This window comes from Acipenser ruthenus, chromosome 1 (assembly GCF_902713425.1).
Source record: "Acipenser ruthenus chromosome 1, fAciRut3.2 maternal haplotype, whole genome shotgun sequence".
Classification (NCBI taxonomy): Eukaryota; Metazoa; Chordata; class Actinopteri; order Acipenseriformes; family Acipenseridae; genus Acipenser; species Acipenser ruthenus.
This window is the reverse complement of record NC_081189.1, coordinates 18213627-18227823: the sequence shown is the minus strand read 5'-3', so window position 1 is coordinate 18227823 and position 14197 is coordinate 18213627. Positions and strand designations below refer to the sequence as shown.

The 14197-nt window shown below is 38.9% G+C and overlaps 1 protein-coding gene across 7 annotated transcripts in view; it reads left to right on the top strand.

The window, feature by feature from the left end:
- LOC117409519 (pro-neuregulin-1, membrane-bound isoform) overlaps window positions 1-5609 on the top strand; it is a 175627-nt gene extending 170018 nt beyond the window's left edge. For 5 of the 7 annotated variants that reach the window (XM_059012933.1, XM_059012928.1, XM_059012935.1 and 2 more), the window contains 2 exons: window positions 190-393; window positions 2537-5609. In XM_059012933.1, the coding sequence (XP_058868916.1) occupies window positions 190-393; window positions 2537-3194 (862 nt within the window). In that variant the 3' untranslated portion in view covers window positions 3195-5609. The remainder of the gene's footprint in view (window positions 1-189; window positions 394-2536) is intronic. The other 2 variants (XM_034015704.3, XM_034015705.3) reach the window with 1 other exon arrangement.
- The last annotated feature ends 8588 nt before the right edge of the window (window positions 5610-14197 follow it).

The window sequence follows — 14197 nt, the reverse complement described above, 5'->3', positions numbered from 1 at the left end:
TGCTGTATTATCTAATACATCTTGACCAGTGAGGTGAGGTTGACTTGCTTGGTGTATGAAAATTGTGTTAGCTAAGATAGATAGATAGATAGATAGATAGAAAGATAGAAAGAAAGAATTGTAATGGATGTTAACAGAAAGTGAAACCATGAACTGAATTTGGTTCTTTTTTCCTAAACCTTTTCTCAGCTGGAACAATGGAAAGACTGAAAGCATGACATCAGAAAGCCGTTCTGCACTGGTGACATCTTCAATGGGAACCAATGGACAGACCAGTCCGGTTGGGCACCGAGGCCGTCTGAATGGCACAGGGTGCGCTCGAGATCTTACCACTTATTTAAAGAATGCACGGGACTCTCCCGAGTCTTACAAGGATTCGCCACACAGCGAGAGGTAAGAAAGCAATTGCTTTTTGATTTTTTACTATGGATATTTCAAAGAGACCAAGGACCCTCAGAGAACCTCTGTTCAGCCATAATGTAACACAAAAACACATTGCTATTAATCTCTATGCAGCTGCTTTGCCTTTGAAAACACATTGCTATTAATCTCTATTCAGTTGCATTGCCTTTGAGGTTTTGAGCTTCACATTTAGAATATGGAGGGATCAGCCATAACTTCAAACACACCATCATTAAATCTTCAGTAATCTTAAATTATGAACACTGACCAGAGAGTTTGTTGAATTGTGTATTTTATCAAAGCTTAATCAATAGACTGCTGTCTTATGCTGACTGGCCAAAACAATGGAGAAAGTAAGATTCCACTGTCTTGTTTATTGGAGCATCCAAGGAGGATAGGAAGCCAAGTGATCAATGTTTCATCACAGCTCCTCCTCACATGCGCTGAAACACAGAAGTCAGGGGATTAAAAATAATCAACAACTGAATATTTATGGGTATCATAACTAGCAGAATACATGCAAATGTGTTTTTTTTTTAATTTACACTTGAAATGCAGTAAATCCTATTTTTAAAAAGTCTGGTTAATCTCCCATAGAAAGAAAGAAAACTGCACATAAATAATTTGTTGTCCTTCAATCCTTCTAAACTTCTGTGCTGTAAATCAGAATATAAAGGGGTGGTTTTATAAAAGTAGGTATGGTAATTTAGTTATATTTATGCTTTGAATAGCTTGACATAGACATTTCTCTTCAGTAACACACATTCCATGGAGTGTTTGTAGTTTGAATGGAGAATGTACAGTAGTTCTGATTCTGCCATACTTTTCTATTATCAAAATGGTATTAAATGTATCAAAATAGTATAAAATGTATCAAAAGTAGATTCAACTTTGAAGTGGTCTGGTAAAGCATTATATTATTTCAGAAATCTATTTCAACAGTGATTCAAATTTCTATTGATATTATTAATTGTAACTTGGAGCTGATGGAATGTAAGCATTCATGGTTTTTAACACAAACACTATGGAGCACAAACAGGTTATAACGTTAAACATAGTGTACAAACTGCAATTTAGTGTGGGGGATTTTGTAGACAATTGACAACATCACTTTAAAAGTGATGCATTGTATTTTCTAGGTGGTGGGGGATTCTGAATAAAAAGGCAAAGGAAGGAGGCTGTAAGAATAATGTGCCTGCTTTGTATGTATTTCTCTGGTTCTCTCTGCCCATCTAATACTGTCTTTTCCTTGTAACGTTGACAGCCCAGCAAGTAGCACACCTGCCTCTGGGACAGCGGGTCATAGGTTCCACATTCATTTCAGATGAGGGAAAAAAAAAGTCCCATCTGTTTTCTTAACACAAAAGACGGCACAGCAGTTGAAGCGTAAAACTAATGTGAAAATGTTGATCTGCTTGCTTTTAAATTATGCATACACAAATCCATATAAAATGAACACACATTACACAGTTACATTTGTTTTTCAATGTTTCTAATTTTTCGACATAGCCAAACGTTTTGTCCAGCGCCTTCAGCAGTGTGATGCATTATCCCATGCATTATTCAGATAGTGTCTTCATCAGTAGTTGGATTGTTCCATTTATGACCTTGGAAAATGACAGGGTTAGAAAAAGGACTCCCAGTTTGAGCTGTTCTATGTTTTAAGATGAGCCTAATTAGACACATCTGAGCTTGTTATCTTTACAAATGGATCAAAAATGGGCAGCAGTGTGGAGTAGTGGTTAGGGCTCTGGACTCTTGACCAGAGGGTTGTGGGTTCAATCCCCAGTGGGGGGACACTGCTGTTGTACCCTTGAGCAAGGTACTTTACCTACATTGCTCCAGTAAAAACCCAACTGTATAAATGGGTAATTGTATGTAAAAATAATTAAATAATGTGATATCTGTATAATGTGATATCTTGTAACAATTGTAAGTCGCCCTGGATAAGGACGTCTGCTAAGAAATAAATAATAATAATAATAATAATCAAACAGCAATGCGTACTTCCATCATAAAACACCTTTTGGTGGTACCTCTTTTTGTTGCAGAGGTTTCTGACGTCAAAGGGTTGAGAGTACCATTTATCTGTGTATCCCACATATTCACATGTTTTCTTCTCTCTACTCGCCAGGTACGTGTCTGCGATGACGACACCTACCCGCATGTCCCCTGTGGAGTTGCAGTCCCCTTTGTCTCCGCCTTCAGAGATGTCCCCGCCCCTTTCCAGCTTGGCCACATCTGTTCCCTCCATGGCCATCAGCCCCTTGGTGGAGGACGAGAGGCCGCTCCTATTGGTTACACCTCCACGTGTGAGGGAAAAACGGAACGACCATACCAATAGCAACCAGCAGCGTAACTCTGCCCACTACAACCATGGCCATGAGGCCCACAGCCCTCCTCCCAGCCCGCTGAGGATAGTAGAAGATGATGAGTATGAGACCACCCAGGAGTATGAACCAGCAGTACAACAGCCTGCAAAGAAAGTTGCCAATGGCCGGCGGGCAAAAAGAACAAAGCTCAATGGCCACATTCCACACAAATTGGAGTCTGACAGCGACTCAAGCTCAGAGAGCAGCAGCTCTGAGAGCGAGACTGAAGACGAGCGAATAGGGGAAGACACGCCCTTCTTGAGCATACAGAATCCCATGGCAGCAAACCTAGAGTCAGCCCCAGCATTCCGGTTGGCTGACGGCAGCAGGACTAACACAACCCATCAGCTATCCACACAGGAGGATTTGCAAGCTAGGCTGTCCAGTGTAATAGTTAATCAAGATCCGATTGCTGTGTAAAAAAAAAAAATACTTATACATAGAGTCACCAGTAAAACTTTATTTTATATAAATGAAGTATTCTGAAAAAAAAGAAGAAAAAATACTTAAATTAAACTATTTTATTTTAGCAGTAGTGGATTAAAAAGATAGTCTTTTATAAATTAAATATATGTATGTAAAATGCGTTTTGAGTTTTGAATGAATGTGCCATATGTAGCAGGTTTTACAGTATTTCAATGGAGAAAAATATCAATGGTGCCTTTATGTTCTGTTATGTTAAGAGCAGGTTTCATATAGTGATTGGTGTCCCACAGTATTTCCACTAAACTGTTACATTTTACAATGGCTTGCTGTTTAGTGTTTGTGACCAATGCTTCCTAAGTAATGCATTATGGGGATTTGAATAAAAAGTTAATGTTGACTGACACTGGCAAAGGATAGTCATAAACTGCCTTCCTTCTAGTTTGTTTAATTAAATGCATTAAAAGTGTTGGCCATCAGCTTAACTATCTTGCTCTGTAAAGTCCTTCATTCTCGAATAGATGTCCCTTTCAAGTGGTTATTGTGTGAAGTACAGAAAGAAAACCATAGCTGTTCTTACTCCACAGCGGAGTGCCCTGCCACAAATGTAATAACACATAACAGGTTATGTGTTGAGACTGAAAAAAATAAGCAGAAACACACACACACCACATAAAAGAAGATTGGTAAAGATGGACCTTGATGAGTCCTACTCCAACCAAATTCAAAACCTCTATCAATACCTTAACGGAGAAGAATACAAGAGGGTTGTACTGTTTGCATTCATGAAATAGTTGGGAACTTTGGCCTAAAATCTTTTCAAAGTGCTTATTTTAATTATTTATGTATTTATGTATTTATTTATTTAACTTTTAAAAGTATTATTTTGAAATAAAAACTGCCCATTTACCATGTATCAGGACATGCTGTATACCACTGGGGTATATACACTATCCCCTGAACAAGTACAGGGCACCCTGTGGACAGAGAGTAGTGTACACAAAGGAATACAAGCAGGCTCACCCCATGATGCTTTGCTTTAGAGCAAGGGGCCAACAGCAAGACATAATGCAATTACACAGAAACAAAAATCTACAGCTACAGCTTGTTGTTTTCTTGTCAGTAAAAGTGCAATAGCTAATTTTGACTTTTAGGGTTGCTATTTTTAAACAAGCATGATCACAAATGTTAGCAGTGCACCAGTAATGTATTCCTATTATGCAGCTGTTAGGAGTAAAAATGGTGCCCATGGTTCAATACCAAAGCCTTAATGGAACTCTGTACTGCTGAGTAACAAATGCTGTTAAACTTGCTTTGGTAAACCAGAATACTATACCATGCACGCACATTGCATTGACCAGACCTACAACTAGCATGCGGTGCACTTATGTAGTGAATGTGCATGTGAGGGTTTGGATGACTTATAAAACAAGGACCTCCTGCAAGTAACAATTATTCATAATGACAGAACTATTGCACCTTTGTTCCTTTTCACCCACTAATTCCCATGGCAAGCCAGTCTGAAACGCTGTTTCCGTTCTGCAGTGTCCCCCACCAGTTATTGACTGTCAGAAAACTGGTGTACATGTGTGTGTGTATATATATATATATATATATATATATATATATATATATATATATACACAGTGGTTTGCAGAAGTATTCACCCCCTACCAATAATGTCACATTTTGTTGAATTACAAATGATGTATGCACAGTTTTTCAAAAAAAACTTTTTTTTTATTCAAAGCTGTAGTGGTTAAACTGAACACTGTTATATGAGGAGGAGGTTAAATGTCATCAAAACTTGCAAAGAAAATGTACAAAATGAAATTTACTGGTTGCATAAGTATTCAGCCCCTTAAGTCAGTACTTGGTAGAAGCACCTTTTGCAGCAATTACTGCTATGAGTCTTTTTAGATAGGTCTCTACTAGCTTTGCACAGTAGGATGGTGAAATGTTTGCCCATTCTTCACAGGAAAATGGCTCCAGTTCTGATAAGTTTGTTGGGAATTGTCGATGGACTGCAATCTTCAAGTCTCGCCATAAATTTTCGATTGGATTCAAGTCAGGACTTTGACTGACCCACTCAAGAACGTGAATTCTCTTCAGCGTGGCTTTGGCTTTGTGCTTCTGGTCATTGTCCTGCTGAAATGTGAATTTCCTCCCCAGTTTCAGAGCCTGTACTTTGTACCATACATTCTCAACTGAGATTAATCTGTTTTTCTGTGTAAATCTTACTTATTTATATTCTATATGCATTTTTTAACTTTATCAGTGTGGAGTAGTTTGTGTTGATTCTACATGTAAAGTCTAATTTGAAAGCGTCGTGGAGTACGCTCAGGTGCCAACAAAATGTGAAAACTTTGCAGGGGGTTGAATACTTCTACAAACCACTGTATGTATGTATGTGTATATATATATATATATATATATATATATATATATATATATATATATATATATATATATATATATATAATTATTCAGTCATTTCCCACAATATATTTAATACTATATGTAGTCAGAACACATTGTGTGGGTATCTGCATTATATGTCATTAGGCTTCTCTTAATTTACCTTGATCAGACTTGACCAGAAACCCCAATTGCTATTGGTCAATGTCTAGCTACATATCTGATGCTATGGGTCGCATAATAAGTCACTGGCCCTGCAAATATTTCTGCTAGCTATTAATAATGCCACGCCTTTAGCATTGACCTTGTCTTTTTTACTGGTCAGCTGTCTGGTTTTAACAATGGAAATATATACATTTTGCTGCCTTTTATTGTAACCATCTCTTCGTAACATCCAAGTCCATTTGTGAAGTCGAACAACACAATACATTACACTTAGTCTGTGCCTGACAATAGAGTCAATTCATTGTGCAGCAGAGAATAATAAAGTCAAATCAAGAAAAATAATAAAACTCACCTTGTTTTGAAAGCAACACGCTGTAAAATCACACACACACACATTATATACATTATATACACACACTTCAGATCTTGAAATCTGTCTGATTCCCGTAATCTGCATTATTTACACAGTTCAATCCCTGACAGTCTATGCATGCAAATCTGTTGTAAATCCTTTATCAGCAAAGGTCTAATACTCAGAAACCCTATACAAGGTCTACCAAGATAAAACTGGACTGTTCCCACCAAGCTGATAAGTGGATCAGTGTTGAACTTGTATAAGAACTGAAATGCAAGATCTAATATCAGTCAGGTCTGAACCAAACATACCATTTCTGCTGTTTTGTAAAGTATATATGGAACCTGTGCTGCATCATCATGCATACAAATGCTATTTTTTCTCACTGGCTTGTCTTTAGAAGTTGTGTACTGTTAACAATGGCACTCAGTAACAAATTAAATGTATTTACTTGTCATTTATTTATGGTTAACTTGTATGAATGTATACTGTATTCATAAAAAATATTGGTTTTGTTGTTGTTGTACTATGTGTATTTTTTTATTGTTGAGAATAAAGAATGTATCCTTGGAAAACTAGAAAATGTTGCAAGCAGAAACTATAACTCGGGAAACTCAGCAATACATTATTATTTATTTATTATTTGTTTTTTTTTTAAAGAACTTACATTTTGTACCCTTTTCTTGTTTATTAAATTGTATTATGTCATCAGAGTGGTTGTTTTTCTATCGTTGTTTGTTATTCTTTTTCCTTTGCTTTTAAGACAGTGATATAAAATGACCATGCTTCATATTATTATTATTATTATTATTATTATTATTATTTATTTCTTAGCAGACGCCCTTATCCAGGGCGACTTACAATCGCAAGCAAATACAAATACATTCAAGTGTTACAATACAAGTCATACAATAAGAGCAAGAAATACAATAATTTTTTCAAGTGTGACAAACCACAATTCAATAATACAGCAGATAATAGTGAAAGTTACATCAGGATATGATTAAATAGTGATAGTTACATCAGGATATGATTAAGTACAAAATACTACAGGTTAAACACTTGGCAGATTACAATATTCTGAAGTACAGGATTAAATGCAGTAAAATAGGGGGCAGATAAGAGCAAAATAAAGCATATTTAAATGAAGGGTGATAGTGTCCCAGGATACAACAGAGGAGTTCTACAGGTGCTGTTTGAAGAGGTGAGTCTTAAGGAGGCGCCGGAATGTGGTCAGGGACTGGGCAGTCCTGACATCTGTAGGAAGGTCGTTCCACCACTGCGGAGCAAGGGTGGAGAAGGAGCGGGCTCGGGAGGCAGGGGAGCGTAGCGGAGGTAGAGCCAGTCTTCTAGTGCAGGCGGAGCGGAGAGGTCGAGTGGGGGTGTAGGGAGAGATGAGGGTCTGGAGATAGCTGGGTGCAGTCTGGTCAAGGCATCTGTAGGCTAGAACAAGAGTCTTGAACTGGATGCGAGCGGTGATCGGGAGCCAGTGGAGCGAGCGGAGTAGTGGAGTAGCGTGGGCGAAGCGAGGTAGAGAGAACACCAGGCGAGCAGCAGAGTTCTGGATGAGCTGGAGCGGACGGGTGGCGGACGCAGGGAGGCCAGCCAGGAGGGAGTTGCAGTAGTCTAGGCGGGAGAGTACCAGGGCCTGGACCAGGAGCTGGGTAGCATAGTTGGTGAGGAAGGGTCGGATTCTTCGGATGTTGCTCAGGAAGAATCGGCAAGTGCGTGCCAGAGTGGAGATGTGCTGGGAATAAGAGAGGCAGGGGTCCAGGGTGACTCCAAGGTTCTTAGCGGAGGACTCACGTCTATTCACCCGGGATAATGTCCTTGTTCTGTTCAAGCTAGGCATTGTATTCTCCCTGATAATACTTGTACCACTCACACGGTTTTTGTTTTTTCTTAATAATTAATCCATTAATAAAAAAGTTAAAGGTTTGGTATACAAATCTGATGTAAGAGTTCAGAGTTGGTTTATGTGTTGATGCTCCAGGGAACAAGTGGCAATGCGTAAAATGAATTTAAATCTTAGGTGGTGGATATCTTTACAAAGACATACTGATTCCATCAGCAAGGAAGTTTGTAAGACAAACCTTTATCTTTCAGCAATGCAAAGACAGGACCTTCTGAAAAAGAAAAACAGTCAAAGTATTAAAGTGATTGTTGCTAACAAAATAATAATATAACTTACTTTCATTTGTTATCTAACATGTGTCTCAAACGTCCAGTTTGGAAAGAAACACTCTTGTAAACGTGTTTATATTATAGCCCATGATACCTGATTCTATCTGGTACCTCTCTTTGATATCAATGCTTTCAGATTGTGTTGCACTTGTGTTGTGTCATCCCCACACCTGAAATGGATTCTGTATCGACAATGTCGACCCAGGGGGCTTTTTTGACCTGAAAAAAGAAACAAGGACCAGGGGTCACAAATGGAGATTAGATAAAGGGGCATTCAGAACAGAAAATAGGAGGCACTTTTTTACACAGAGAATTGTAAGGGTCTGGAACCAACTCCCCAGTAATGTTGTTGAAGCTGACACCCTGGGTTCCTTCAAGAAGCTGCTTGATGAGATTCTGGGATCAATAAGCTACTAAAAACCAAACGAGCAAGATGGGCTGAATGGCCTCCTCTCGTTTGTAAACTTACTTATGTTCTTTCCTGTCATTAACCAATCAGCTTCTTCCCCTAATGACTTGACCTGCTTTCAGCCATTATCATCCTATGACCAAGAAGATACTACTGAGGTGAAGCGACCCAGGAAGTTTAAATGTAACGAAAAGGCGGAGAAAATTGAAATGTCATTTACGTAACGTAGTAATAGATATCATGTTTTAAAATGAAAATACATGTTTGCTAAAACATGTGTTTCTTTCAAAACTGCACATTTGAGACCTACAGTATACGGCTAAAGGGTGTGCGTGGGGAAGGATATTTAAGTAATTCATTTGTTATCTACAATCCCTTTAACAAAAGGCACCCAACATCAGTTTCTGACCGCCATTTTGAAGAGGTTTTCTTAAAAAAATAATTTTCATAGTAAATAATCAAACTGGAAAATCAAGAGAATCCGTCATACGAGTGTACTGCATGTGGAAGAAGAAAATCCTCATGGAACTTGAAGCAAAATCAAAAATGATTTAACTTTTTTGAATCACTACATGTAAGGCAGTGCATCCCAACCCTAGTCCTGGGGACCCCCTTTGTCTGCTGGTTTTCTCTCAATTACTTAACTAGACCCTTAAGAAGAACTGATAATTTGCTTAATTAGGCCTTTTTAATGGTTTTCAGCTCTTAAACAATTGCAGATTTCAAGTTAGCTGTAACATTTTTGGTTGGGAACCACTGGTGTAAGGAATTGCTGCACAGAGTCCTTAACAGCATAGAAGGTAGCAACTGAGGATCGAGCCCCTGCCTGAACAAATTAATGAATGCTTAAATACATTAGATAGTTAAATGTACAGTTGGCTTTGTACTGGGTATTGCCATTTAAACAAATAAATACCTTGTTTATATCGACACACAGCCTAGTTTATAGATGCAATTTTTGACCAGTCTGATACGATCATAAATCCAGCTGCCATTTATACAAACAAAAGTAATTATTGGGATGATTACATTGTTAAACTTTTGCTTTTGTGGAATGTACTGCATATGCAACTCAAAGTCCAACTTTAGTCAATCATCAAGCCTTAACATCAGACATGAATTCCACACATATTTCAGAGATGGCTCATCCAAGACCATGATAAAACCATTGCCAAGGTTTTGCCACTATTACAGGAGCCAAAGGGGTGATTTGATCACCCTACACCCTGCCGAGATAACCCACCGCTGGATCTTTATTACAGCACTTGGGAATTACCCTGGATTGCATGAACCACCTATCAATGATTTCCCCACGATTACTCCTGAAAATAAGTGACTGCAGTAATCCCGGTGGATTCCGTCATGCTTTAATCAAATCAATCCTTTTAGTGCAGGGCTCACCTTTCTCAAAATATCGGCTTGACCACATACCTCCATCTCAGAACAGATCACAATACTGTGTATCTGGGTGAAGAGCCTGCTGTATTTGCTGATAATCAGTTGCTACTATAATTGTCAGTACCCAAGAAAAAGGCACCGCTGCAGCAACTTCGGGTCATATCAGTACTGCATGTGAGGAAACTAAACTTGAGTGTTCACTGGTAGAGCTCTTAAGATTAGGATAGCTTCAGGAATAGTATAAAACATGACAATGTTTTTTGGTTCATGTGAGTTTGAGTGTAAAAAAAACTAGTAAAAAGAGCAAGGAAGAAAAAGCTACAATATTTATAGTTAACTATTTTTGTCAACATGGAATACAGCACGTGCCGCAAGATTCAAAACTCCCTTAGTATGCCTATCTAGTGACATTCTCAGCAGGTGTTACAAACACAATCTGATCAATTTCATGGGTAAATTGTGTCCTGTTTTTATAACACAGTGTGTGCTGGATTTTCCTGTGAATCCAATGATCATACTTTGCAGTGTATATAAAGCTGCCCTGCCTGAAAGATGTGCATTCTTTAGTCAAACTCATGTCTGAATGGCAAGCAAAAAAGTTCAGTTTAAGTACTTGTACATGAAGTGTTCTGTAAGTTATTTGTAATCTTTGATCCAAAGTTTATTTTCCTGCCGTAAGGTTCTCCCTTGAAAACCAGTCATTTAATGTGCTCCTCAGCTTCCATTCTCAACCCTCAAAGGTCCTGGAGTGTAAAAATGACAAGAGGGTAAAATAGAAACAAAACTAAAAACACACCCTGGCTGTCAGATTAATGGAGATTCCATTTTAACCTTTTAAATGTTACTATACATTCTACAGAGGACGCTGTTGTCCATAAAGGCCCCAGCATGTCTTCTTTTTTATGGTCAACAGACCTTTGACCTTGTTAGGCACTGAAGATCACAGATCAGGTTTGTAGTAGTGATTTGAGAGTCTGTATCTACTATGTTATTACTGCTTGGTGCGCACCTACAGTATCTGCTAGGACGAGGTATTAAAACCAACAAAAGCAATAAAGGAAACTTAAATCAGTAATCAGAAACACTTTCTTGATTGTTACATGTTTGTTTACATGACTTGCTTCAGCCGATCAGACAGGTGAGATGTATGAGGAAAGGAAAACAAACTGGTCCTGCTTCTGGAACAGGAGAGTGGATAAAGAAGGGAAGGGACGATTATTACCTAAAGTATTATTTTTCTTATTGTGTCCATTCAAATGCGTGGGTCGCTATGACGACAATGATATTCTTATGTTTAGAAATGCTTTGTCAATAATGCCTGAAAAGAAAAGAAAAGCAAACTTTACATCCCAATTGTGACATTTTTTTTTTTTCAGAACAAAGGTTCCCATACCTGCCCAGGCATGTTCCCTGAACCGAAGCCATAGTTACACAATTACATTCCACTGATTGTTTCTCATTGAAATCATCATAATCCACCTGGGAGCAGGCGAATCCCATTGGCCTGTGAGTTCAATCACAACTGCTTGGAAGGCTCTGCCAAACGAATGAAGTATGCTGCTCACACAGGTCGTTGCACAGGGTCCCATGCTGTGCAGTCAGTGACACTGCGCTTTTGTGACTGAGGGAGGCTTGGAATTTGCACTGAAGTGTTTCTTACAACAAGTGTTTTTGATCTGTTCTGCATTAACTTTGACATATCTCGCTGCGGACTGCCCTTTCATCAAGCACTGTTTGTTTAACATGTTATGGAATGACAAAGCAAACAGCACTCCTGCTGTGTGAGATCTCACAGACTCCTCACAAATTTTGACCAAGATCCCATTTAGCTGCTGCCCGGCCTGTATCTTTTTGTAAGTGATTGATTTCACCTAATTCAGGTTTGCAATGTCACTTTATCTGCAACTACCGGTTAAAAGCAGATTCCTCAGGGAATAGCACATAGCTATTAAAGCTCAGTATGTTTGTTCTGAGAATGTCAGAAATGTGATAAATATATAATTATCTAACCAAGGGGCGGCTCCAAAGGAACTGATTAAAATGTCAACTATGCAAAGACCTTTCCACCTTCTGTGTTCACATGGTATTGAAACACAGGTGCTAAAAATAACTGGCACAGCTTTGCTTTCACGCCTGTAATTGATAACCAAAGTATCTGCTTTTAGGACTTGAACTTTGGGATAGCAACCATACTAGTAGCGCCTATACCTTCTGATGTTTACATAGCAATTAGAGTTATATAATAATAAAGTTACTTTTCTTAGAAATACACTGTAGGTAAAAAGCCAGTCTTCATTTCCAAATTGTTCATATAATGCGATTTGCATCATGGAGGACTTGCCTTTCCTATCGCTAGCTCTTCCCAAACTTATTTAAACCTCAATGAAACTCACCGAGCTGTTGCTGGCTTCCTCCTTCACCTCCTCAACCTCGGTTTTATTTGTAGGCAGTCCCCATGATGGGGGAGAGAGTGCGTGGCTTTGTCAGCCCAGCTCCTCTTTCAGAGGGAGGTGTGATCCAGTGGTACTAACATCACCCCCCCCCCCAAAAAAAATACAACCATCATCCATACATTGAACACATATGGCATACCGGCTAGAAACTGTAAATAGGTATGCATTACTTTAGCAAGTTACAGATAACTTATTTATCCAACCTCAATACGCAGGATTAAATAAGCTAGTTAGTTTCTTTTAGTACTTCTTAATTCATCACTATTGAATGTTTGATAGATATAGATATTAGATATTAGTTATGAATGTTAAATGAGCTAAGAAGGAGCAGCGGTTTTACTTGGGTACATTAATAAATACAAATATGATTTTTTTTCTAACATGAAACAGGTTTCTGAGAACACCGTGTAACATTTTTTTTTTTTTTTTTTGGTTCCTGGGTAGTAAGTGTTATTTCCTAATTGCTTATGCCTCAAAAGTATAGAAAATGGCTATTATTCCCCACAAACTTTGCTTTTGTGACCAGGACAGTGATATTTTGAAATTTACCTATTTTCCAGAACATTCCAGATAGATTCAGTGCTGAGTAAACTTGAAGTAACTTCTAGAACTTTCTAGAACTTTCCAGTAATATAAATAGTAGTATAAATACAGGGGCCTTAAGCCTACCAGTTCAGTTTAGTTCCAGCTGCCTAAGTGGATACATATCTGCATTTTTCTGAGATGGCATCAAGGTCATAGGAGACTTCAAAATGGTGGCATTCCTGATGGGTCTCCAAGGCGGTTTTACCAAGTTTCCCTGCTATCTTTGCCTTTGGGACAGCAGGGACACCAAGGCGCACTACCACAGGCGGGACTGGCCACAGCGGACCGAGTTCTCTGTGGGGAGGAACAACGTCAAGTGGGAGCCACTGGTGGACCCCCGGAAGGTGCTGATGCCACCACTGCACATCAAATTGGGCCTTATGAAACAATTTGTCAGAGCTCTAGATAAGGAGTCGGCAGCCTTCAAGTACCTTCAAGACTTCTTCCCTAAGCTGTCTGAGGCAAAGGTCAAAGCCGGTGTCTTCGTCGGACCACAGATAAAGAAGATCCTGGAGTGCAATGAATTCCCCAAGAAGCTTACTAGTAAGGAGAAAGAGGCTTGGAACAGCTTTGTCGCAGTGGTTCGGGGCTTCCTGGGCAATCACAAGGCCAAAAACTATGTGGAGCTGGTTGAGACTCTGGTGAAGAACTACGGCACAATGGGCTGTAGGATGTCCCTCAAAGTCCATATCCTTGATGCTCATCTTGATAAATTCAAGGAGAACATGGGAGCGTACTCGGAGGAGCAAGGCGAGCGCTTCCACCAGGATATACTGGACTTTGAACGCCGCTACCAAGGACAGTATAACGAGAACATGATGGGAGACTACATTTGGGGGCTGATTCGTGAAAGTGATTTACAGTATAATCGTAAATCTCGAAAAACTACTCACTTCTAAATCTTTTGTAGTCATTTTTGTATTACTTTAGTATAAATACATGTTAATTTGGATTCATATGTTGTTTTTTTCTGACTTTATGTGAACGAAAAGACACAAATTCGCCCGTTTTCTCATTGGAAATAGGTAAATTT